At 46.9% G+C, this 24,652-nt stretch overlaps 1 protein-coding gene across 2 annotated transcripts; it reads right to left on the bottom strand.

Annotated features, from left to right (window-relative positions):
- Positions 1 to 290: 290 nt before the first annotated feature.
- On the bottom strand, positions 291 to 22,761 carry LOC142589997 (uncharacterized). 2 transcript variants are annotated; one of them, XM_075701792.1, is made up of 10 exons: positions 22,625 to 22,758; positions 20,452 to 20,594; positions 18,595 to 18,678; positions 15,319 to 15,407; positions 12,589 to 12,768; positions 11,257 to 11,394; positions 8,725 to 8,780; positions 5,150 to 5,286; positions 3,310 to 3,437; positions 294 to 1,218 (listed from the first exon to the last, which is right to left on the bottom strand). In XM_075701792.1, the coding sequence occupies exons 2-10, from the start codon at positions 20,576 to 20,578 to the stop codon at positions 1,042 to 1,044; spliced, it is 1,116 nt and encodes a 371-aa protein (XP_075557907.1). In that variant the 5' UTR covers positions 20,579 to 20,594; positions 22,625 to 22,758; the 3' UTR covers positions 294 to 1,041. The 2 variants fall into 2 exon arrangements, with proteins under 2 accessions (XP_075557908.1, XP_075557907.1); XM_075701793.1 differs by lacking the exon at positions 12,589 to 12,768 and having other exon boundaries at positions 291 to 1,218; positions 22,625 to 22,761.
- Positions 22,762 to 24,652: the final 1,891 nt, after the last annotated feature.

The following is a 24,652-nucleotide window of genomic DNA, read 5'->3' as shown; positions in this document are numbered from 1 at the left end:
AAGCTCTCTATTACCGCGAAATTAACGACGATAGAGTTTTCAAAGAATACTTTATCACTCGAAACTTACTTAGGGTATTGCGTAAGGGGGGGGGGGTCACTTTAATTCTGTAAACTACAAGACTCACTGAACAGTCGAAAATTATTAATTTGTCCTGCTGTGGTGCGCTTTTCATGGTTCTTTGGATGCAAGAAATTTTCAATGTAGAAAGTTGATTGGCACCTACAGAGGATTTAGCTTCTTTTTTTTAATGTGACAGTATCGTCCAAAGGATACATGAAGTCGAAGGATAGTATAGTTTAATCAGCTGTATAAACTTGTAAACGTTCGTTTGCGAACTTGGTTAACAAGCATGGTGGTCACGTGGGCACAGGCAAACGTGAACACATCTCGCACGACGACCGCGTACACTCGTTGTCAAAACGCTACCGTGAGAATGAGCGGCAGCAGCAGCAGCGAGCGAATTGCCCATCGGTTTGCTTCTCGCTTCAACGCTATTACTAAGCGGCGAGAACACGCCGCACACGAAGCCATCAGCCATCGGATCTCCTAGACTCTGCAGACTCGCCGCACGTGATTTCAAGGTAGTGCACACGCTCGGCCGTGCCATACGGCGCCGCCGCCGGAGTAGAACACCCCCTGCTGCCTCGCGCGCGACGGAAGACGGCACGCTTCCTCCCCGCCTTCTTCCCTTGCGCGCGCGAGGTCGAGCCACCATCCTTCTCGGCTGACCCTCGCACGTTTTCACTCACGCTCGCAGCATACGTAGGGCGCTCTACGTTATCGCAGTTGGGACTTCATGCGGAACCTCACGGCGACGCCGACGACGGAAATGCGCCTGGAGTGTTCATACAGTAGCTATCGCACCAAAAAGAGAAAACAAGTATACTCATTTGCAAGGAAACACGCAGACGCACATTCGTATAATTCGTCGGCGTTTACTGCGACGACTATACAGGGAGGCTTTCCGTCGACTCTGCGCATGCGCATACGTTACTCCGCCCGCCGCGTCCCGCGCGTACGAGACCGCGCAAAGTCCACCTAGGCCCCGGCGGACCGACACAGTTCTTCGATGACGTAGCGTATCTTGACCACGGCAGCGTCCACGTCGTCCGAGTGCACGTCGTTGTGGAGCACGGCGCGGGCTTTGCTGTGGCTGATGGGAATCATCTTCACCGCGATGGCCTGCTGGAGGTCCTCGTACTCCCTCTGCGTCACCTGCGACGTGTGACGTCACAAGAAGGATGATCGCAGCTCTTTTGGCACTTCGTGTAGCGCACACTTAGCGAGGTAGAGAGGATTCCAGTAGTGTCGATACTAATCTTCTTGGTTATACTGCACGCTATGCTGCCTTCGGAAGCCGTGACAGTGACGACGAAAAGAACGAGCTTTTTTTTTTACCGCGAAGCCTGTTACAGGGAAATTCCGCAACCGTTCTCGTGGGTATGGTTACTACCGGCGTGCGACGGCGTGGTCGATATCAAATGTAAATGTATATAACGCAGCGTGTGTCGGAGACGCGAGCTTGCTTAGAAATGTAACGATCAATGATTGTAAAACAAAAGTTACGCGACGTTTACCTCATTCGAATATAGAAGTTATACGTGCGTCTTTTTTTAAAACAGTAATCCGTAGTTTTTTCTTACTCGGGTCGCGTTGTGCCGACTCCACTATGGCGTTCAGATATGAACTTGCACAGCAGAAGCAGTGAAAGATGGAGTAGTGTTGCTGCAACGCGGCCTGTATGCAAGGGGTCGATAATGTTGGCTGTTCTTGCACTCCGATTTGTACCTTCCCCCCTTTAAGAGTGTTTTCTTCTTATGTAATCGAACCTTTACGCCCTTTATGGTGTAAGGTTCCAGTCAGTAACTCACTCCTTTACACCCTTTGTAGTGTAAGCGTGCGTGTCAATACCTCCCGCTCTTACACTCTTTACGGGTGTAAGGGCGGGAGTTATTGATCGATTTGCCCCCGTAAGTATGTTTTAAGGGTGTAAATCGGTCTGCAGTGTACGCAGACTTGCCGCGTTGCAGCAACACGGCGTCAGCTTTAATCGCAGCAACCTTGTGCTGCGTCGGTGGGAGGCCGATAGCCAGCAAACGGATACTTCTGAAGAATGTGAGAAATCTCTTGTAGAGTTTCGCTCTTTTTGATGTATCGGTTGCCAGATTGGCACCCATCTGCTGTAGAGGTTTTTTCTTTTAAATTTAACTGACGCGATGTAATAGCGGAGGTTGGCGCCTTTCGGTGGGCACTGGCAACTTCTCGTCGCACGTTGGACAAAATCGAGCCACAACAAAGTGACGGAAAGACAGCGAATACAGTTGGACAGCACGACCACAAATTTCGTCAAGTAAGTTCGTAGGGAGCCACACGAACACAAAACATGTTCTCGGCACAAGTAAACACGAGTATACTTCGAATTTTCCGGTGAGGTTCGCAGTTTCGCAGACTCTAGCACGCGAAATGCAAGTACACACACACATATAGCATACTGGGTTAACCAATTAACAGCGCACAACAAGCTCGTAGATTTACGTGAAACGTATATCGTAGCACTACGACTTTTGCACCAAAGTATCGACACTAAAATTTGCGGCCTTGCGTGCTCACGGAAAGACGCTCAGTTCATCGGGCTCAACGCTGATACCGTAGAATAGAGCAAACGGAATGTCAGCTCGGACCAAGGCGCCTCGGTAATAGGGGGGGGGGGGCAGCCACGCAGCCTTGGCGGAGCTGTAGCTCAACACGCTCACTCACTCTAGTACGCTGATTCACGCTCATTTCACAGTCATTAGGTAGAGCGTTAAGTGATTGACGAAGGATGTGAGTGGAGGTGAGTGCCGATATACGCGAGTACGAACGTGAGTCGGTGAAGGTGATTTTCAATGGACGCGAAGAACGGTGGCCGAATGCTCGTGAGTGTGAGCGGATTTGAATGAGTGCAGGGGATTGGGAAATGTACGGCAAAACCTCGTTGTAACGAAATTGAAGAGAGAGCTTTAAATTACTTTGGTATATCCGTTACTTCCCTTTATCAATTATCGCATATGTACTGCAATATCAATCCCTACAGGGATTTCAAGGGGAATCTCACTTCGTTGTATCCATTATTTTGTTATGTCCCGCTTCGTTGTAGCGAGGTTTGTCTGCATAAGCGAACAACCTTGTGACGTGCGGGTTTTACGTGGCTACTGTTACAGGCTGCCCGGAAGTTCAGCATTTTGCCAGATCCCTTGGTCCGCAAACTCTTGTGGTCGACTGTACGTATATGCGGCATAAATCCGCGTTAGGAAGATATGTAGTAACCTTTCCGAGGCGCTCGCAGAAGGTGACAGGCGACAGCCGACCGATGTCGTGGAAGTCGTAGACGGCCATGTTGGTCTGCACCGTCTCCAAGTCCATGCTCATGTACGGGTTGCCTTTCAAACAGACGCCTGCGTAAAACGTTGCACGGACAGACACTTCGTATCACTAGCGTTCGTCTAGAGTATGATGTGACGGCAGAGCGGACCGCAGCTCGAACACAGGGGATCATTCTAGTTTATACGTCTTAAAACGTCTTAGACGTCTTTTAGACGTCTTAAAAGGAGGCAGCGGCGTAGTTATACATCGTTAAAGGGAACAGATGAGCGCATCTAACGCGCACGAATTTTTCTACCCGACTTTCCAGATCATTATTTGAGGTTGAAGCCGCTGGCGCCTAATACACACTTGTACAGTGCACTGACGTATATCGCCTCAGCTGCAGCATTTGCAGCTGCAGCGCCAGCAAAGTGAGAGTAGCCTCATAAAGTGCTCCCCTTTAACAGTTCACCGCACTGTACACCATGTCAACGTTACGAGAAGGTCGCCAAGAGATGCGCGCATATGTATTCAAACGAAACAAAACGGGATCACAGGTATGTACGATGGAGGGAGGTGTTCAACAGCGGTCGAACAAGGGAAGTGACGACAGCCTGCGCTCTTATAATCTCGTTCCACATACATGTTACATAAGGCGGAACAGTAAAACCTCGTTATAACGAAGTTGAAGCGAAGAAGGAGCCAAAATTACTTCGTTATATTCATTATTGCATGCACTGTAGTGTGAATTGTTTATGTGGAATGCAAGGGCATGAAATTTCACTCATTTCGTTATATCTATTATTTCGTTATAGCGAGGTTTTGCCTGTGTTTGCGAAAAATAATTTCCACATATTAAGCGGGGATTGTCCAATATCGCCAATGTCCTTCAGGAGTAACTCTAGCTTCTGTCGAGCTCCTTAACATAACTCACTTTCATGCAACGGGAAGCGTATTACCTGTAAGGTCACTGTAAAGGTCGGTCATGTTTTCCTGCGACTTCGTCCCACCTCCGCCACCTAAAATGCACGCATTGATGCAATGGCGCTCTCGCACGACTATTGGCTGGTTGAGTGAAAGGATCACGATCAGTGATAACTTTATAATGGACCGTAAAACTGTCCGCGACGGTAACAATGTTGTTCATGTTACATTACGTATTTACAAATTACGAAATGCCTCTGCATTCAAAGTGCGTGCACTACTGTTTTATATAGGGGGGGGGTGAGGGCGGAGTGCCCTGGATATAAAACAATTTATGTACCTTCTCCGTCATTAAGTAAGGTACCCCGTTTTATAGTAGCCCTCTCTACGATGAGACTTGGAAGGCCAGTATAGATGTGTTCATGTACCAAGAATTTTCAGTGAGTTTCCGGAATACTAGATTCTCACTGTAAGATCCAAACGAAGTTTTTAGAAAGATACACTAAAACTTTTGTAAATTTCAGTATTTTTATTTGCCTATTTATTCTATTTCGCGTTAAAAAATTAAGAATGGGGTTTTACCTGCCAAAACCACGATCTGAATATGAGGCACGCCGGAAATTTTTCGGACCACTGGTAGTTCTGTAATGCGCACCTAAATATAACTACACGGGTGTTTTCGCATTTTTTCGCACGGTGTTTTCGCACGGTGTTTTCGCACGGTGTTTTCGCACGGTGTTTTCGCACGGTGTTTTCGCACGGTGTTTTCGCACGGGTGTTTTCGTAGCGACCGGCTTCGCCGTAACGGTACAGTTCACATTTGCCGGGGAACGTGCGGGGATCGGGGAGCTGGGTGTGCGCGTGTATACATACGACGCACCCCTGGCGAGCCTCTGCGTGTTCTCGTGGTCCTCGTGCAGCCTGGGCACGATGGTCTCGAGGGAGACGAGGCCCGCCGCGGCCACGATGCCCGCCTGGCGCATGCCGCCGCCCAGGCACTTGCGCACTCGGGACACCCTGCACGAAGGCCGAAGCATCATTCATTCATTCATATAATTCGTGTAATACATTGTTCGCTCTGGTACGAGAGAGAGCAGCGGTTCTAATGAAAGCTGAAAATGTCAGATCTGCTACGTAGGGCCTGCTACTTCAGACGAGTTCTAGATGACATGGAGAAGAGAGTAATCTAGGACGAGAAGGAAAACACAGGATAGATAGATAGATAGATAGATAGATAGATAGATAGATAGATAGATAGATAGATAGATAGATAGATAGATAGATAGATAGATAGATAGATAGATAGATAGATAGATAGATAGATAGATAGATAGATAGATAGATAGATAGATAGATAGATAGATAGATAGATAGCATGCATGCATGCATGCATGCATGCAGTGAATATCATTGGATAGATTGTGTCTCCTTGTCTGACCCCTTTCTTTATAGGTATCTTTCTACTTTTCTTGTGGAGAATTGAGGTAGTTGTGAAGTCTCTGTAGATATTTTACAAGAGATTTACGTAAGCGATCTGTACTCCTTGATTACGCAGTGCCTCTATGACTGCTGGTAGCTTTACTAAATCAAATGCACTTTCATAACCTATGAAAGCCATATGGAGAGGTTGATTGTACTCTGCGGATTTCTCGATTATCTGAATAATGACATGGATGTGAGCCATTGTAGAGTATCGCTTCCTGCAGCCAGCCTGTTCCTTTGGTTGGTTAAAGTCCAGTGTTGCCCTTATTCTATTGCAAATTATCTTGGTGAATATTTTATACAACACTGAAAGCCAGCTGATGGGCCTATAATTCTTGGATTCTTTTAACGTCTCCCTTCTTATGGATTAGGGTAATGTTGGCATTATTCCAGCTCTCTAGTAGACTTGAAGTTGTGAGGCACTGCGTATAAAGGGCCGCAAGCTTTTCAAGCATGATATCTCATTCATCTTTGATTACAACGACTGTTATTCCATCTTCTCCTACCGTTTTTCCCCGGCTAATGTCTTGCAATGCCCTTCTAACTTCACCGGTAGTTATAGAAGGAACCTCTGTATCATGTTCATCACTACTTCGAATGAAGGTAGCGTGGCTGCTCTGGATACTGTACAGGTCAGTATAAAATGCTGCTGCTGCTTTTACTATGTGATCGAAATTGCTGATGACGTACGTTACCCTGGTTATCTTTCAGTGCATGCACCTTGCTTTATCCTATGTCAGGTTTTCTTCTCACTGATTTCATGCTGCGACCATTCTTTTACTGCTTCCTCAATATATCCTACGTTATAAATTCGAATATACCTTACTTTCTCCTTGTTGATCAGTTTTGTCAGTTCAGCGAATTCGATCCGATCTCTTGAGTTATATCCCATACGTTATAAAAATTCCATATAAATTGCGTATATGCTATTCTTCAGTAAGAATTGTACGCAACACATGAGGAATTATTGGAGTGCATAAGGAACGTTTCGGCAGCGAATAAATTAATAAAAAGAAATAAAACAGAAATAAGCAATGCCCAGAGGTCTAACAAAAGATGAAACAATGTCTATGAGACCGACTGGTATGTAACTATGAGAACAGGGCCTTCGTGGTTCGGATTAGGTCCCGCACTCATTCTAGCCTCATGGCCCCAGAAAATTACACGTCCATGTTTGCCCTCGTAGCACCAGGTGGATTCATTGCTGCTAGTCGCGGGGTGGTGTAGCGGCGACAGCGAGTCAGCACGTGTTCAATGTCATAGAGTACGTAGTTTGCACTTCGTTACGCAGTGGTTAACTGAACTGCCCGATCTTAAACAACAACACCGTTACATACCGAACATCACGGCGACGGCGACGGCCTTGCGACTAGTCGCGCGGTGATACAGCGGCGACAGTGGTTCAGCGCATGCTCAGTATCATCGTGTAGTTTGCACTTCGTTACGCAGTAGTGAACTGAACTGTCCGATCTTAAACAACAACAACGTTATATGTGGAACATCACGGCGACGGCGACGGTGAAAATTCGCTTGGAGTGCTGTCCATATAACAATAAAGAAGCTGCTGGCGCAGGCTACGCAAATCTCAGCTGTTGAATGTCGCCCTCAACATGTTTACCAAGGCGCTTCAGGAGACGCTGCAGTTAGGTGCGTTGAGGATCGATGCGATTGAGAGGGGGGCCGTATACTTGACGATCACCCTCGCTTCAAATAGCAACTTGCGTTCGTCGTCCCATGCGTGAGACAAGCGTTCTGATGTACTCAAGGGAAAAAAATGGGACCTGGTACCAGAGAGACAACCCTGGCAACCGGAATTCCTCAACACCCACCCTGAAGTTGTCCAGCTAGCGGCTTGGTTTCCCAAGTGCATGCGCAATTATAAAAGCCGGGAAATGTTCTCCTGCGAATAGTATCGCTCTGTGACTCCGCATTTGTATTTAGTTCACTCAAATTTACAACAGCTGCATTAGGTTTACAACTTTGTGCACCGTATGTGTTTTTTTTTTCTCAAGTCGAATTACTGACCTGTGTTGTTTTATTCAAGTTTCAAGTGATGCAGCCTTCTACATTTTAACGACACTGTAGTCTTTAACATTCTTGTCACCTTATCGACTACTTCTTCTTCGTTTAGGTGCAAAGAGACTAATGAAAGTCGATGTAGTAGTTGCCGACAAAAAGAAAAAAATAGATGTGAGAACCAAAGTCGACGCAAAAGAAGGCAAGGTCGACGTACATGGTACGTGTATCTAAGTACTAATAATATTGGGAGCAGTATAAATATGATGCCGTATCGTATAATTGCATGATATTTTGACATTATTTTCATTATCTTTGTTTCGTTCCATTGTCAGACTTTACGCTTATTTCCGGACCCTCTATTTTTATAACTCGTGTAGATTATTCTTATTGACTTTTTTTCACGCGCATGTAGTACGTCGACGTCGTCTTCTTTCGTGTCGCCTTTGTTTTTACACGCCTTTATTTGTTTCTTTTAAGGGGGTGAGGTTGGGGGGTGGGGGCCAAGAGGCCAGATCAGCCGGTCATGACGATAGTGCAGCCTATGGCACAACATGGTTAATTTTTTTTTTTACTATATTGGCCCTAATAGCGCCCCGTAGCGTTAATTTTACCTACTCGGTGACTAGTTCCCGCTTCTTATCTCCTTGAAAACTACATTTTGACACCTTATGCGACTGCTATCACACGACGTTCCAAAGCAACGAAACTGCCCTCGTTTCGTGTTAAGAGGTCGCACACATATAGAGATAGCCAGATCCCAGATACGCCAAACCCGTACGAAGTCAGCAAAGGTGACCCTAATTGTCTTCGAAAACGATTTCTCCGTGCCCGCGTATCGCGACAGGAGCGTCCCAGCTAAATGCGTTTGGGGTTACTGCGCAGCTAACGTTGCATACACGCATCCATCGCGGGGACAAGCCTCTTCCAGAAGTTTCCACGGAAGACGGTACTTACTTGTCGATGAAATCCTTCGGGCCGGCCACCAGGGATCCTACGGGACAGGCGAGGCCCTGGGACAAATCCGAAAAGCTGACCATTTAGCGAAAAATTAAGCAGACGTACATAACGCCAATTCGGGCAACTCATGCGCCAGCAAAAAATTAGGCAGACGTACATAACGCCAATTCGAGCAACTCATGCGCCAGCGACAGCGCGGCTGTATCGTATCGGGGAGTAGTTCCGTTACACCCTTTCGGAAGTCCTAAAGGTCTGCTTTGCCGCATGCCCCAAATATGTCCAAGACTTCGCAAACACTTCGCCGTGTCCCATGCGAATTCCTTCGCTGTATATCGGAGCCCGTGGGACATCTGGCCCTCCGTTATATCCGAGACGTGTTCTTTGCGTGCTGCGCCGTCTCTGCCGGTATCGGCGTCTGACTACACACAGGTTCCGACAGCCCGGTAGGGCTCCGTTGCTGGCTGTTGCTTTAGTGACAGCTCATCACTGGAGACCGGAGGAGACGGGCTTGGACAAGCGGCTGTGACAGTGACGTCACGTACCGCGCAAGAGTGACAGACTGTAACCAACGATGTGTGTGCCGTGTTATGTGCTCTCCCTTCCCCATCTTTCATCCCCCCATCCCGCTCCCATGTTTAGGGTAGCAAACCGGTTGAGCTAAACTGGTTAACCTCCCTGCCTTTCCTTCTCCACTTCTTCCTTCCTTCCTCTAAAAGCTGTTGTTTTAGGCACTCGTAGTAGGCGCTAAAGATGCCATTTAGGGCTTATATACAGGCGTAAATTACTGTCCTTTGGGACAACTTATAGGATTAAATAATAATAACTTCCGCTGTGAAACTGAGGGTATATTGCGATTTTCTAAGGAACACACTGCAGCCCATTAAACCGCGATTTTGTGAAATTCTGTTTTTTTTCCCCAATAAAATGGAGTGGTGATGGTCCCGTATAGATTACGAGATCTATCTGAAATCTAGCGTGACAGAGATAATGCAGAAAAAAAGTTTTGAAAGCACTGACAGATTGCACCATCCCACGATTTCCTAGTTTCCAATGCAGGTTTTAAAAAAATAGAATCTGCACTTTTCATCAATGCTTTCACCAATTTCTCATGGCAGCTAACTTTCACGAAGAAAGTCTATACTTCTAGTGACCGCGATCGCATAATCGCAAAAGAACTGTAAGAAATGAACGATGTCAGCGAAAATGAAGGAAACCGGGCAACCTAAAAACTGTTTAAGTGCGCAGCAAGCCTGGCATTTCTTACCCTTCTCTGAAGTGCTTTAGCTTATGTAAAGCTAGAGCTACTTAAATCAGACCCTTACACGTGCAGGTGACATGCGCGTGCGTTTGCTTGCGCTACGTCTACGAAATCATTTCGGAGCATATAAATTCACGCGTGAATTATGTCCTTCGCTCTAAATGCTCTTTTTTTTTTCTTGGACCTCGATCGAGTTTACATTATCATCGCTGTGTGCGGTGTGACGGTGAAGACCCAAACAAACACTGAAAAAAAAAAACGTGAGTTGTTTGTTGGGCGATTCTTTTCTCAGAAACACAAGAGACTTGAACTCGAATCAGGAACGATAGCAGCAAGCACAGTCGTCGGTTACCGAATGTAATCTTACGCGGCCTGAGTTCGTCCCTTATCTGTATACGCGCCACACCGTGAATTCCACGTTAGTCGCTGGCGCTCGCGTACATTTCAAGGAAGGCAGAAATGTCGACGATAAGGGCCGACCTCCTCTGCCATCCTCCAAACGAATTTTTTTTTTTTGTCTCTGGCTCGCTCTCTAAATACAGTAGAATTTCGGTGAACGACACGGAAATCGTTTAGGCGGCAATTATCTCCTTAAGCGGAACAGCAGCCTTATAATTGATTGGCATTGCACTGAAAGAGAAAGAAAGAAAGAAAGAAAGAAAGAAAGAAAGAAAGAAAGAAAGAAAGAAAGAAAGAAAGAAAGAAAGAAAAGCCGGTTAAACCGAACTACCTTTTTTAAACTCCGCGTAAATATACACAAAAAAAAATTCGAAAATGAAACTGAGCAATCTAATGCGACATCGCGACAGACATCGCTGTTAGCACATTTGTTTTTCGGGTTTTCCATATAATTTTCTCGCCATGATCAGAGTTAACGATAAGTGGTTGCTGGACTAAAACGGCATTTTTTTTTCTTAATCATTCTTCTTTTTTTTTTTGTAATTACGTGTTGCGTTGCTAGCTATCTGCTCCGCTGCTGCGTGCGAACAGGAACTTCGTGAGAAGCAGCTTGTCTAAGCAGAGTCAGTCGCGCGCATTATCTGCTGCTGACAACACTGTATATCTACTCCTTTTCAAAAGAGCATATTGTGTACCGTCGAGCTCAATCCCTCGCTAAATGGAACTCCTGACAAACGGAACTTATCTCCCCGTGCTTCCCCCGAGGTGTCGCTTAACGAGAATTTCCACTTGAACGATTGCAAAACGGCAACCTAAAACTCCCGCAGCCGGTCAAAGCAATGGCTCGATAGTATCGATGCTGTAGTATATACCTTTGAGATGCACATCATGACGGTGTCGACGCCGTTGAGAAGGTCCTTGACGGGGAGGCCCAAATACGTCGCCGCGTTCATGATTCTGGCGCCGTCCATGTGCAGGGGGATCTGGTGAGCTTTCGCGAACCGGGCGGCCTGCGTTTGAGAGTTTACAGGAACAAGTTTGAAGGGACTTCAACGTGAAAGACGAGACTGCTTTAGGCAAACCCGCCGTGGTTATAGCCCAGTGGCTACGGCATTGCGCTGCTGAGCTCGAAGTCGCGAGTTCCGATCACGGCCACGGCGGCTGCGAGATTTTTAGGTGCCCGTTGAAGAACGCCGGGTCGTCAAAATTATTCCGGAGTGCCCCCTATGCTGCGACATACGCCTCATGTAACTTCCAGGAAACGCCGTCTATGGCGCACTGATCGGGCAGGGATTTTTAAGGAAATCTGAGATGGCCTAGTGCAACGTTTTGCGGCGTTTGGCTTGCAATGACCTAAAAGCTACTACAGTAAATTATTTAGGGTGCTCTGAGGATTGCGAGTATCTTTCTTTCTCTGGGGTTTAGAGGTTGAGAAACCTGCATCGAAAGCAACAAATAAATGGAATAAAAGTGACGAAACTCTCGTGTCTATGCACAAGTAACGGCTCTTTACAATACATAACTTTATATACTTGTTTATTTATTTATGCACGCTATACTCCAGTCAAATTTGACCAAGCTGGGGGGATTTCGTACAGTAGTACAAACATAGAAGCACATGCTGTACACTTAAGTTGCAGCTCAACTCAGAAGTATGCATCAGTACGCACGCACACGCACACACACACACACACACGCACACACACGCACACGCACGCTGCAGTGAAAGAGCACAAGCATTTATGAACAAATAGCTCAGTAATGATGAATTTGTGTTAGTTTAAGAGTTAGGCTGAGGAACCCCGAATACAATGAACACGTACAGAATACTTATTAAGATGCGCGCTTGCACGAAATACCACTGCGTACAGTAGCAGCAGCACTATCAGGTATAAGAAGAAATAAACAACTCAGCGACTCGCAGTAGCCAAATATAGTTAAAAATGTTTTTTTATGTGCAATTGCCCTCAAACAATCAAAGTGAAAATAGTGAAGACACAGCTGTGCTAGAGCTGCGGAACTTAAAGTACGTTCGAAATCACGCTCCGGAAAGGATACGTTTCGTCACATCCAATTGTGAAAGCAGTCGGTGCGCGAGGATAACGACACCGCCGAAAACGATTGAACTGTATAGTCCGTACCTCTAGAACAGTTCGCTCGCTTTTGGCATGAAACCGGAGCGCGTGGTGGCAGCCTCCACAAACCTGTTCCACGTAGTCTAGGGGAAGCACGGTGCCCCCGCACACGTTGTGCGTGTTCTCCAAGCACAGCAGAGCGGTCTTGGGGCAGTGGAAGTCGTGGTGCCTCACTCGGAACTCCAGGTCTTCCACGAGCAGACGACCGTCCTTCTGCGTCGGCACCGCCCAGCTCTGCACCGCGGCCACCTGCAGCGGCAAGCGAGCACGCGTGCCACGAGCCGCGGAATCGTTAGGGAGTTTTCGCGAAGCGTGACCGCTCGGTGAACTCGCGAGTTCACGTTACACTGCGCTGCTCCCATAGATTCCGCCTGTGGAGGAACGCTCTAGCATGTAGGAACGCTCGCCGCCGCTGTGTCATATGTAAGCAGTGTGCGCGGTCCCAGAAGTGTTGCCGAGTTTTAGGGAGGCGTGTAACACAGCGGCGATGTTGCAAGTCATCGTTGCACTGCATTTCTAATATAAACAAGTGGCGCCGCAGTCTAATTTCCGCCGTTGTGTGCATACGCAGTGAGCGTGTGCTGCTCGGCGCACTTTTTTTATGCGGGTGTCTTAAAGAAGCGTAAGCACTCCGTTGCACTGCGCTTATAATATGCGACATGCTGACAACATAAAAATAACTGCACTGACTCGCCATCAGTAAAATGCATGTCGCGATCCAGAAATGTTAATGAGTTAGCGAGACGTAACAGCGCGGTAACGTTGTACTTCAACATTGCGCCGCAGTTATGAGCACGCTACACTCTAAAATAATTTACACCCTTAAAAGTGATAAGGATGTAAATCTGTCTATAACTCACTCCCCGAGGGTGTCAGTTATATAAGTACCACCCTAGGAGTGTGAGCTATAGACACATTTACACGCTTTTTCACTTTTAAAGGTGTAAATTATTTTACTGTGTAGAGCGCAGTATAAACTTGTAATGTTCGTGTTTGTGTATACGCACTGAGCGTGTGCAGTTCGGCGCAACTTTAGGGATCTTTTAGGAAGCGTAACCGCTAGATATAAGGTTCCTATATAAGCTCACTGCCGTTGCACTGAGCATATCATGCACACGTTACAGGCTGGCAGGAGAGGATCGAACATTCACCGCGGCGCTTGTGTATATTGCGCAAGTGCGCCGCGATCCAGATGTTGCCGAGTTTTAGTGAACCGTGCACAACAGTACAGTATTATTGTAAGTCAAGGTTGCGTCCCAATTATAAGCAAGTGGCATCGCAGTACACGACGTTTGCCGTTGAGTATGCGTCCTCCGTGAGCTGACGTATGCTGCTCGGCGTAGTTACGAGGGAGTTTTGGTGAGGCGTTGAACGGCCATGGTAACTACATTGCAACGCCATTTTCTCGCAGTGCCAGCTTGAAACTTTAGCAACCAGTGAAGCGTTGACTTTCGCGGCATTGCGGTTCTGAGTTTGCTAAAGACGAGACCTGCTGCTTTCTCGCGTTGGCCCGACCCTTAATTGGGAGCGTGCGTGAGTAGAGGGAGACCGTTGTTCTTAGTTGGAAATTTAAAGCCTTCGTAATTATGTTACATCGGCTTTCCGGCATCAAGCATACATATTGTGCTTCGTGCATTGTTTCAGTGCTGTCGCAGTTCGTCATCGCCGTTATGTGCCATTTCGATTCATCTCCTGATCTCTGTGAGTATTGTCAGGTTCCTCTGGTTATACAAGGCCTTTAAGCTCGATGTGTTCGGTTTGACAACTACGCACTGTGGGATTATTACCTAAATGGGGAGTTCTTACGTAAATAACTTGTAACTGCCGGCCTCGGAATGTTTTTTTAACGCCTTTTAAATAAACCGCGATGAATCGCTTACTTTTTATGACTCGACAATTTGGTCGATTAACTATCGAGTAATTTATTAGCTGCTCAGACGCGGTTAATATTTTAACCAAGCTATTTGTTTCAGCCGCACCAAAAAACTAGCTTCGCGTGCCACCCAAAAAAATGTTTCGTGCACCTGGAAGAGATAGCTCTTGAAGTAACGCGTAATTTTGAGCAATCAGCTGGTATCCAGTGCGGCAGTGATCGTTGTTCGTAAATAGCGTACCGTACAATAAGACTGGGTGATTATATTTTTTTACGTTTTATAGAAATTTTAGAAAGCGCCTGCGGCAGTTAGCCTGCTTCTTGTCCCTGAGCTGGATTACTTGAAGAGGCGGACATTACTAGTCCGAGAAATCGAAACATATATTCAAATAATTAACAAACGTTCACTAAATAACTTTTTAAAATTAATTACCTTACGAAACATATTGCAATTTACGAACTGCAGTCGGCGAGCTTTCAAGGCGACGTATCCACTTGAATTGAGTTTCCAGGATGACACCAATTTCGAGATGTTATTTCCCAAAATGGTTGGACGAAATACGTGGGCGTTCCAGTTACTTTCGGGCTTCAATGCATAAAAGAGCGTATTGTTGAAAAAATAAGTGTTACAACGGTGCATTTTTTACGGCGAGTTTGATGGCGCACATCTCCAGACTGGCATCATTCTAGATAAGATTCTAAGTGGATAAGCCTAGAAAGCTCGCCGGCTACAATTCGAAAATTGCAATAGGTGCCGTAAAATAATTATTCAAAAAATAATTAGTGAACTTCTTGTTAATTGGTTGGATATGTCCTTCAATTTCTCGTGCTAGTAATGAGCGCGCGTCGCTGAATTATATATATAGTCTCTTCAATGTGAACACTCTTCTCCTTGGTTGTTCCTCTGAAGAATCGCGCAGTCTTACCTGGGCCACTCCGCCTTGCTCGTTGAGGAATATGTGCGAGGCGTCGCCGACAAGGATCTCCTGGCCCCGCTGGTCACAGTGGGCCATTACTGCATATAAAGTTGCATAATCCTATGAGGCTTAGCATGAAATCTTGTTACTGGGGGGACGCGACGATTCGCCCCCTGTAAGAGGAACTTGATGATCTGTACACACTAATTCAATTGCAAGTGCTTAAACTTTCGCTCGTTAGCCTGGAAATTAGGGGTGTGATTACGATTGGAGAAAAATTTGAGGATGAGAGCGCGGGCGGACGGGGTTGCGCACAATTTACACCTTCTTGAATTTTCTTGCTGAAAACCTCGTGGCGGCGATGTACGTCAGTGTGACCTCACTAATTTCGAGGTACGTTTTCCTCGTGCACATAGTATGCACGTGACGTCACATCCGCTGCTGTCGTCTGCTTCCGCCATCTTGGGGTACCTTATTAACAGGCGCGCGCATAGGCTTGTAGGTTCCCCAAGATGGCGCTGCCGTAAACCAGAAGTAGCGGAGTATCATTGAATGACGTACGTGCATACTATGTATATACTTGGGTTGTTTTGGGCGCAGGGAAATGCATCCTGGATGAAACTTGTGAAGTTTGCGAAGAGGCTCGGATTGACCTTTAATACCGCGATGCACGTAATTAGTAATAATTAATAATAGGTGGTTAGAGGAGGAGGGAAACCGTGAGGCTCGATTTTCGTTAACCACGACAATACGGGGTTATCACTTTTTTTTTTAGTTATCACCCGCGTTGCCGATAAGCGTAATTCTGTTGTCGTTGAGCTGGATTATTCGGAGAGGCGGGCATTGCTAGCACGAGAAATGGAAACGCATATTCGGCTAATTAACAAACATCCGCTAATTAACTTCCTAATTAATTACTGTAAGGCACGTATGGAAATTTGCGAATTGCAGCCGGTAAGTTGGTAAGGCGCGTATCTATCCACTTGGAATGCAGCTCCAGAACGACACCGGTTAGGAGAAAAGTGCCGTCAAAGTCTAAGGTATAAAAATGCACTGCATGTTGTTCCACTTCCCTTCTTTTTTCAACAATATGCTCTTTTATGTATTGAAGCGGATGTGCATGAAGAGCATTACATATGCGCGGGTAAATGTATTTCTCAAGTATATATGTTTTTGTATGTACAGATGTGGACATGTCTTGTGCATCTGTAATCGATTTTTCTGTTTTCTATTCGCTGTAACTGATTCCCTAAGGAAAAGGGCAGGAATCCCGGCAAGCTTCTGTTGTGCAGCTTTTTGTTCCTTGCCCTTCAATTTTTTTTATTTTTTTTTCTCTGTAAAAAAAGGGGGTGGGGGTAATTGCGAAAATAACGTTGATAGTAATTGGGACGCCCATGTATTTCGTACCACACTTTGTGAATTTTAAAAAAAATTGGAGGACGCCTAAGTTTCGCCTCTCAGAGTGGAACGCGATGGCATTCAGAGACCCCTGATTGCTTTTCGTGCTTCCCGGCAACTGCAGCTTGCGTAACCGTAACGTTTCCCGGGAAAACGCTAGCGGCAAACGCTATAACACGAAAGCGAGCCTTCTGGTAGAAACGCGGCCTCTTGCGTTGGGTCGACCTCCTGTTATTGTTTCGCACTTCTAACGTTTCCAGTCTGATTCATAGTAAAATATTTTTTTGCGCGCACAATTGCGCAAGTGTGTCGCCCCTTCACTGTGTCCTTGTCAATTGTGCGCGCAAAAATATTTTACTGTGAATTCATACCAACTCGCCCAACTATCAGTTCTGCTGCAGTTTATTTCAGTCTGAGATGAGCTAACATAAAAGATATGTGTTGTCGACGTTTTCTGTCATCACATCTGTTTGTGGGCTAACGCGGTTCTCAAAATTCCGAGGAATAAGCTTGTAAATAATGAAAGACAAGGTGTGAGCAACGTTGGTGGTAGAGAAGTGGTCGGGTATGCGTGGGTCGGAATTTGGTTCGAAGTTCTTTTTGGTCGAGGCGACCTCCGACGCCAGATTTCCCGCGACGCGGGGCCCTTATTCTAAAACTCTCTAATATCTCGAAACTGTTGTCATCCGGGAGATTCGTTTCAAGGGGATGCGCATCTTGCAAACTCGGCGGCTAAGATTCGTAACTGCAATATGCGCCTCGATACGTAATTCGGAAGTTGATTAGTTATTTTTTTTTCTTTATCAGTGGAATATGGGGGGAACGCTGCGAGGGGTTCACGTTGCATCGCTGGCTCTCCAACGCGTAGATCAGCGAGCCGAGGAATGCGCGAAGATTAATGAACCGCAAGCCTTGCTCCCCATGCCTGATAACGCGCGCGGTTATCTCGCGGTGAAAGATAAAAGCGCCGGTGGCGTGCGCCCGCGGGGATGCGTGTCACGTGCTCGGTCGACCTTTCTTTCCGGAAACCAGAACAAAGAACGCGATACGGAGTTAGGCGCCGCCTCCCCTTCCTCGAGAGAAACGATGATAACGCGAGATAATTAATGAATGATGACGGCGAACCTTTGTCTTTCTTTTTCTTTTTTTCAAACGAAGTGGATCACGCGCACGTGCGTTTACTGGGAGGTTTGCGCCTTCGTTCCGTCGTCCATGGCACTGCGGGTAGTTGAAAGCTTAAAGTTTATCTATCTATCTATCTATCTATCTATCTATCTATCTATCTATCTATCTATCTATCTATCTATCTATCTATCTATCTATCTGTCTATCTATCTATCTATCTATCTATCTATCTATCTATCTATCTATCTATCTATCTATCTATCTATCTGTCTGTCTGTCTAATGTATGTATGTATGTATGTATGTATGTATGTATGTATGTATGTATGTATGTATGTATGTATGTATGTATGTATGTATGTATACGTATGTATGTATGAAGCCAACCAATATTTCCTGTATGCTTTCTTTAGCTTCGCATCACTCGCGAAGCCCGGCTTTATAAGATGATCCACATTCGCAAACCAGAGGCTCACCAGCGATCTGAGCGCAGCGCCACATTCCGGGAATATGATTAATCTGGCCGCAGGCACCACCACCTGGAAGCTTTTTTTCGACCCAGGTATACGCGTATACATGTGTGTACGTGTCTGCATAATATGATTTTGCATGCACCAGTTGTTCCTGTCTCCAAAACAGTGCCACTGATATCTGGGGTGTACACCAGCAAGATATGTCGCGGAATTTCATTTGCTGCGTTTCATGTAGGGTAAAGCGCACCGAATGAATGAAGGAACGAAACGTTAAGGAAGTGCATTCCTACTTGCCGCCAGGTTTCCCATGGTACCCGTGGGCACGAACAGAGCAGACTCCTTTCCCAGCAACTCGGCCACCACACGTTCGAGCTCTGTGAGAGGGAAGCATGGAGGGAAGGGCGGATTGCAGTACTCTTGACGCAGCTCTACGCTCGTGTTCTCACCTACGTCTTAAAAGGGGGTACTAACGTCGTGTTTCCGTCTATCAATTTCTTTTTGCAAGAAATAAAGCTATTGAATTATTTACGGCGCTCTGAAGCAAGGGTTGACAGTACTTTCTGCGTTGTTTAGACGTACCAAAGCTTCATTTAAAGTAAAAAAAAGACGGGAAAATATTTTGTTAGTACCATCATTTTAAGCAGAACACCCGAACATCCGCATCCAACAACCGGCGCGAACTATCCTGCAGGTCTTCAACATTCTTTCTTTTTTTCATCATTCCGACGAACAAGCAGGATACAAATGCCTGTACGATTTTGAGAGAAATCCGACGTACGGCTATTGCAGGGTGTTCCAGCCGTCGGTGGCAGCAGCCAGTGTAGATTTATATACTCTTGTTCTTGTTCCTTAATGACATGGCGCAACCCGCTCTGGGGGATCGTCCGGGAATTGGGCGGTGAAAAAAAACTGTTATAATTTTTTGGGGGGCGGGGGAGGAGGAAAGTAAGGTGATATTAAATAGGTACCTTGCAAATGTGCATTCTGATGTCTACGTAAGAAGTAAAAAGAACAATTTTAGCGTGCAAATCTTTTTTTTTTTTGTTTCGCGGAGAAAGCTGCGGAGGGCTTCACAAACGGGAAGCTGGGGCCATGCCGGCCGGTCCGTGGGTCGGGGCCGCCGAGGCCGCAGAGCATGCCGGGAGCTCCTCTCTGCGCATGCGCAGACGGGGAGATCTGCGCATGCGCAGTACCGTGGCCCCAAGTTCTTGCGTGCGCAAGCCGCTTGCGTCCCCTAAGCTAAAACTCTCTAATATCAATCTGAAATAGCGCACGGACGATCTTATGCGCTCCCGGTATATACGCAAAGGCCTCGGTGATCTCCCCAACCCACGAATCATTCCGGGTTCCAGCTTTGGTGTCCTGCAGTATAGGCGCCGCCATAGTATACGAAACGACACGTTGTTTTCTTGCACTTTATGGCAGTTCCATTTGCACGCGGCGCGAAAGAAAGAAGGCCCACCGACGGGAACACCCTGCAAAGAACCGCTCAAACTATCGCTGTGCCTTACTACAAAGGCATCAAAGTTTTGCACAGCTTCCGACGGTGCAACAGCGGGTGCTTTCCGGCGCCGCGTATAGCGCCGTGGGTCCAAAGTACTCTCGTCCCCATCCGCACACTTCATGGCAAATGGTCGATGTATATGTTGTATTCGAGCTCAACATAGCGCCAGGCAACCAGACGGACCAGACATACGTTGCATTGGAGATAAGTGAAATATAATCGTTGCATGTTATTGTACTGTATTGTAATCGATTACGGGCGTGAGTAATTATCTACGCTACTGCAGTGCCAGTACTCGTACATTGCGGCGGAGAGATCAACTTTGTTTTATAAACGGCTTTTTTTTTTCTTCCTCCAGACGTTGGCGCAGCAAATAGGTCGTCATGCGGTGGTAATGTAATATAGACACCCGTTACATTATGCGCGCGGCCATCCTCGGCGTTTGCACAACGCGCAGCTTCAACAAATTTTCTGTGCATTTTTCGATTACCTGCGGTATACGTCCACTCGAGGCATTATAATAGAAAGAAAAATCGGAATATCCACTGGACATACCAACATGCTTTAACTCACAGCGTCTGCAAGACGTCTACAACGCGTACGTGCTCGTACTAAGGACAATGTGGGGGTCTCGAGATTGTACCGTTGACGGTGGGGTCCTCCTTGAAGACGTCGTCGCCGACCTCGGCGTCCATCATGGCCCGGCGCATTTCGGGCGTCGGCTTGGTCAGCGTGTCCGATCGAAGGTCCACCACGCGTAGTTTATCCATGGCTGACTTTTCGTGCCTGCGAGTCGCCGCCAATAGCAGAAGATATACTGTGAATGCGAAAACTTGGATTCTCTCTCGAGATCGCTATATGTGCGCGCGTGGCAACCTTATGTGTAACACGTGCATGCAATGACATCACGACGACGGCGACGGCGAGTCACCTCGTGTCTGCCACACCGTCCCGGCGACGACACATCGCGTCTTCGGGAGACGAGTGCTTCTCCGCGTATGCATTCTGGGAAACGAACCGTCATCTGGGGAGATGCGCATGTCCACTCAAATTTAACCGGGGCGTACGCATATCCCCACCGGCGACAATCATGCAATGACTGCAACTGTGAGGTTGCATATAGTTTCAGCTTGTCCGTAAGCTATTACTGTTTGCGAAGCACCGGAGTTGTCGAGAGCTGACGGCGCCTTCTTTTGTCTATGAAATTCTTGTTTTTTTTGGGGGGGGGGGGAGTATTCACGGTCGCAAGGTACACTGCGTGTCAGACCGAGCGGCTAGTTGTGGCTTTTTTCTTTAGAAAGAAAGTGAACGGATACATGGGAGAGTGTTGTATGTGTACCTGTGTTACTTACGTGTGCTATACTCTTCCCATTGTTGTGGTGCGGCTGTTCCTGTCTTATATAGTGTTTCGTGCCTCGAGTCCATGGGAACGCGCGTCGGGTCTCACGCTGCGGTTGCGCTCGTCCATAGCCTCCGAGATCGGGCAAACGGCGTGCCCCTTCCGATCTCTGAGGCCGTGGATAGTCTACAGTGTCATTTGGTTTCTTGTCGCTCGGTGCTGCTGCCTTGTATACTCTATGTGTGGCATCGTGAGCAGACCCAATAACCTAAATCTGCTGCTCCGTTCCTTTGCGATGTAACGGTGCAACAGACAGTAATAAGCGGTGCTACCCATTTTTCTATTCACGGTGCATCCACTTTTCTATCCTTACCATTATCGTGTTGGCTTTCTTCGTCTACTTTTGTACCCCTTACCCTCAAATGCTGTGAAGCCGGCTAGAACACAATACCCCTGTGTACCCCTAAAATGCTGTGAAGCCGGCTAGAACACAATATAGTTCAGGCCGATCTCTCAGCTTTTCTCTGTCAACAAATCTCTGTCTCATTGCGTGTTCAACTCCAGCACAAAAGACTAAACTTGCCTCGACCACACATACTATACTTATAGCTGCCAGTCTTAAGGTGTCGGCAGCAAACATCGTTAGTGTACAATGACTTTGTGTTTGCTCTTGCGGTGAGAACGCCCATGGGACGCAGTAACGTTCCCCAAGACGCTGTGATTAAGGAAAGTGTCACGAGGTGCCGTGACCAGCTCAATCCGGTTAAAAGGGGTTTTAGTAAAAGCACCACCCATAATGCCTAGTGTAACATACAGTGCCATAAATGAACACCTCCCAAAGCATGCTAAAACCATATTTGGATGGATAGTAACTGGGGTGTTGGTGCTTCATACCTTTCTCCGCAAATACTCCCTTCCTCAGCATAGGACCTCCTTTCTTTTTTTTTTTTTTTTTTGCTACGTTTCAGGTGCAAACGTTTTGCGTCGGGTTACATCCGGCGTTCCAGTATTTCGCAAACGGCCCGGAGTACTACTAGCACATGGACATGCTTTCCAGCCCATGTAGTGCACTTTCTCACCGGAAAGGAAGCGGAGCTGGGCGGCCAGGATTGTCGCTACATCGGCTCGCACCAACCGCTTTTCGTTTCACGCCCTATGCTGGACCGGTGTGAGCCAGAATCCGGACCGAGATGGCACGAGACGACACGAGTCGGCCCCGGTCGGCCGAGTTGGCTCGCTGATCGCTAAGCACCTATGAATGTTCTTTGCACAAACTTCTCTTTCTTTCCCAAAAGTCCGAATATTCGTCTCTCTGACTGCACTGACGTCGACTTCGAACACCCTCGCATATATAGGGCTCACTCCAGCAACATCGGAACGCACGCTAACCACGTTGATAAGTAACGCCAGTGAAACAGCCGTCCCGTGAATGGCTAATGAATGGTTGCAGGAGCACCGCGACGAAATTCGAACTTACCCGTCGACGACAATTCGTTGCGGTGGCCGATAAACAATGGTCTGTCACTGCTCGAGATAAAGCTGCTAGAGACCTTTGGGTCTCGTTGTTCCGTCGCTGCTGCTCCACTAGAAACGGCCGCTCCAGCGGGGGCGCTACGATGTTTCACGGCCGGTGTATACCCTTGCCAACGCCTCCCCACTCCCCCCCCCCCCCCAAACGAACTTGCAGCTGCAGCTATCCTGCCAATCCTGCAGCTATGCAGTCAGAGGCGATAAAGCGAGACAAGAGGAAGCGCGCTTCATTGCTGTGTACACTTTCTCCCTTCTGTGTCTCAGATTTCTCGCTCTCTTTTTTTTTTCTCTGAAGCGCGCCAACGAGATTGCTTACTAGCTGCCAGCTGAGAGATAGAAGAAACAAAAAATTGGCCTCTTATTATCGCAAACTCGCGCGCGCGTCCCTGATATTCTCAAGTACTTCATTTCGTTTCACTTATTAGTATCCTCCAGGGCCTTGAAACCTTGAGCCTTGAGGCCCGCCCCCGCCCCCCTCTTTAATTGCCAAAAAGCGCCCCTTTTACGCCTCCATTTGTTAAAAACACATTTTTTACACGCGGGACACCTAACCTAACCCACTTTACACCCTCTTCGCACCCCCTTTTCTCCAAGGAACACCTAATTCCACGTGTCTCCTTAAAAAACAACACCCCCAAAATACCAAACCTAAGCTGACTTAACCTAAATTACACCCTTCTGACACTCCTTGCTTGTATAAGAACACCCTTCTTACTTATTTTTAAAAAGGCACCTTTTTACAGACTAAAGTACTTAACCTAACCTAACATATGAGGCCTTAAGGCATTACAGAGCGCCGCGGTAGAATTCAGAAATGACCCAGTAAACAGAAGAATATATAGCATTAGCTTACAACTCACGAAAGTGACCAACGTCTTGCACGAAAGTGATTGATCCGGAAAGGGTGATTCTGCAGTTCTCTGAAGACCGTGGAACGAGTGAATACTGGCAAGCTTTCGACAAGTATATATATATATATATATATATGCGTGTGTGTGTTTATTTTCGTTACTTTCTACTCATTTCTTATTTCTTCACCGCAATTAAAACTGCAAATGATGTCACCTATGCCTTTCTTGGTGTCATTTTATGTTGGGCTTCTTAAGGTTGTGACTATAAAAAATAAAAAACCGCGCCACGTCCTGCCTCCTGGAGGAACGAAGTACATGCAACTGACGGTAGATTATAGGAGCGTTTGTATGTATGTATGTATGTATGTATGTATGTATGTATGTATGTATGTATGTATGTATGTATGTATGTATGCATGCATGCATGCATGCATGCATGTATGTATGTATGTATGTATGTATGTATGTATGTATGTATGTATGTATGTATGTATGTATGTAGCATGCATAGCTTGCACGTGGCGTCGCAGGCGCAGCTCCTCACCGTGTTGGTTCTCCAATATGGCGCCTAATGACGTCAGTGTATCGGTCACTCCCGCGGCTAACACTGCCTCCGAGGAGGAAGCAAAGCTTAGCAGAAAACCGACTCCCACTGTGTTGGAGCCGCGCAAGGCGCACACATACGCGGATGCTCGTTTTGCTGGTTCGCCAGCATGGCGTGCCTGTAAAATGACGTCAGTGCAAGCCATCTGTCATAAGATTCCCAATGAGCTGCTGCTGCTGTACACTGTACGCACACTGTACAGTAATTTACGTCCTGAAAATTGAAAACGGGTGTAAATGCGTCTATATCTGACACCCTTAGGGTGTGATTGACATAACCGACACCCTTAGGGTGTGATTGATGTAACCGGCACCCGTAGGGTGGGATTTGTGTGATTAACACCCCAGTGGGGCGAGCTATGGGTAAATTTACACCACTTTTCACTTGTAAGGGTGTAAATGATTTTACAGGGCACGGTACGTGGACGCCCTAGCATCCTGCCCTGTCGAAATTGGGCCGCAGGAGTCGGGATTCGATCCTGCGACCTTGTGCTCAGCAGCGCGACGCCGTAGCCACCACG

This window comes from Dermacentor variabilis, chromosome 8, assembly GCF_050947875.1.
Source record: "Dermacentor variabilis isolate Ectoservices chromosome 8, ASM5094787v1, whole genome shotgun sequence".
Lineage (NCBI taxonomy): Eukaryota > Metazoa > Arthropoda > Arachnida > Ixodida > Ixodidae > Dermacentor > Dermacentor variabilis.
The sequence above is the reverse complement of the archived record's forward strand: the minus strand, read 5'-3'. Positions and strand labels throughout refer to the sequence as shown.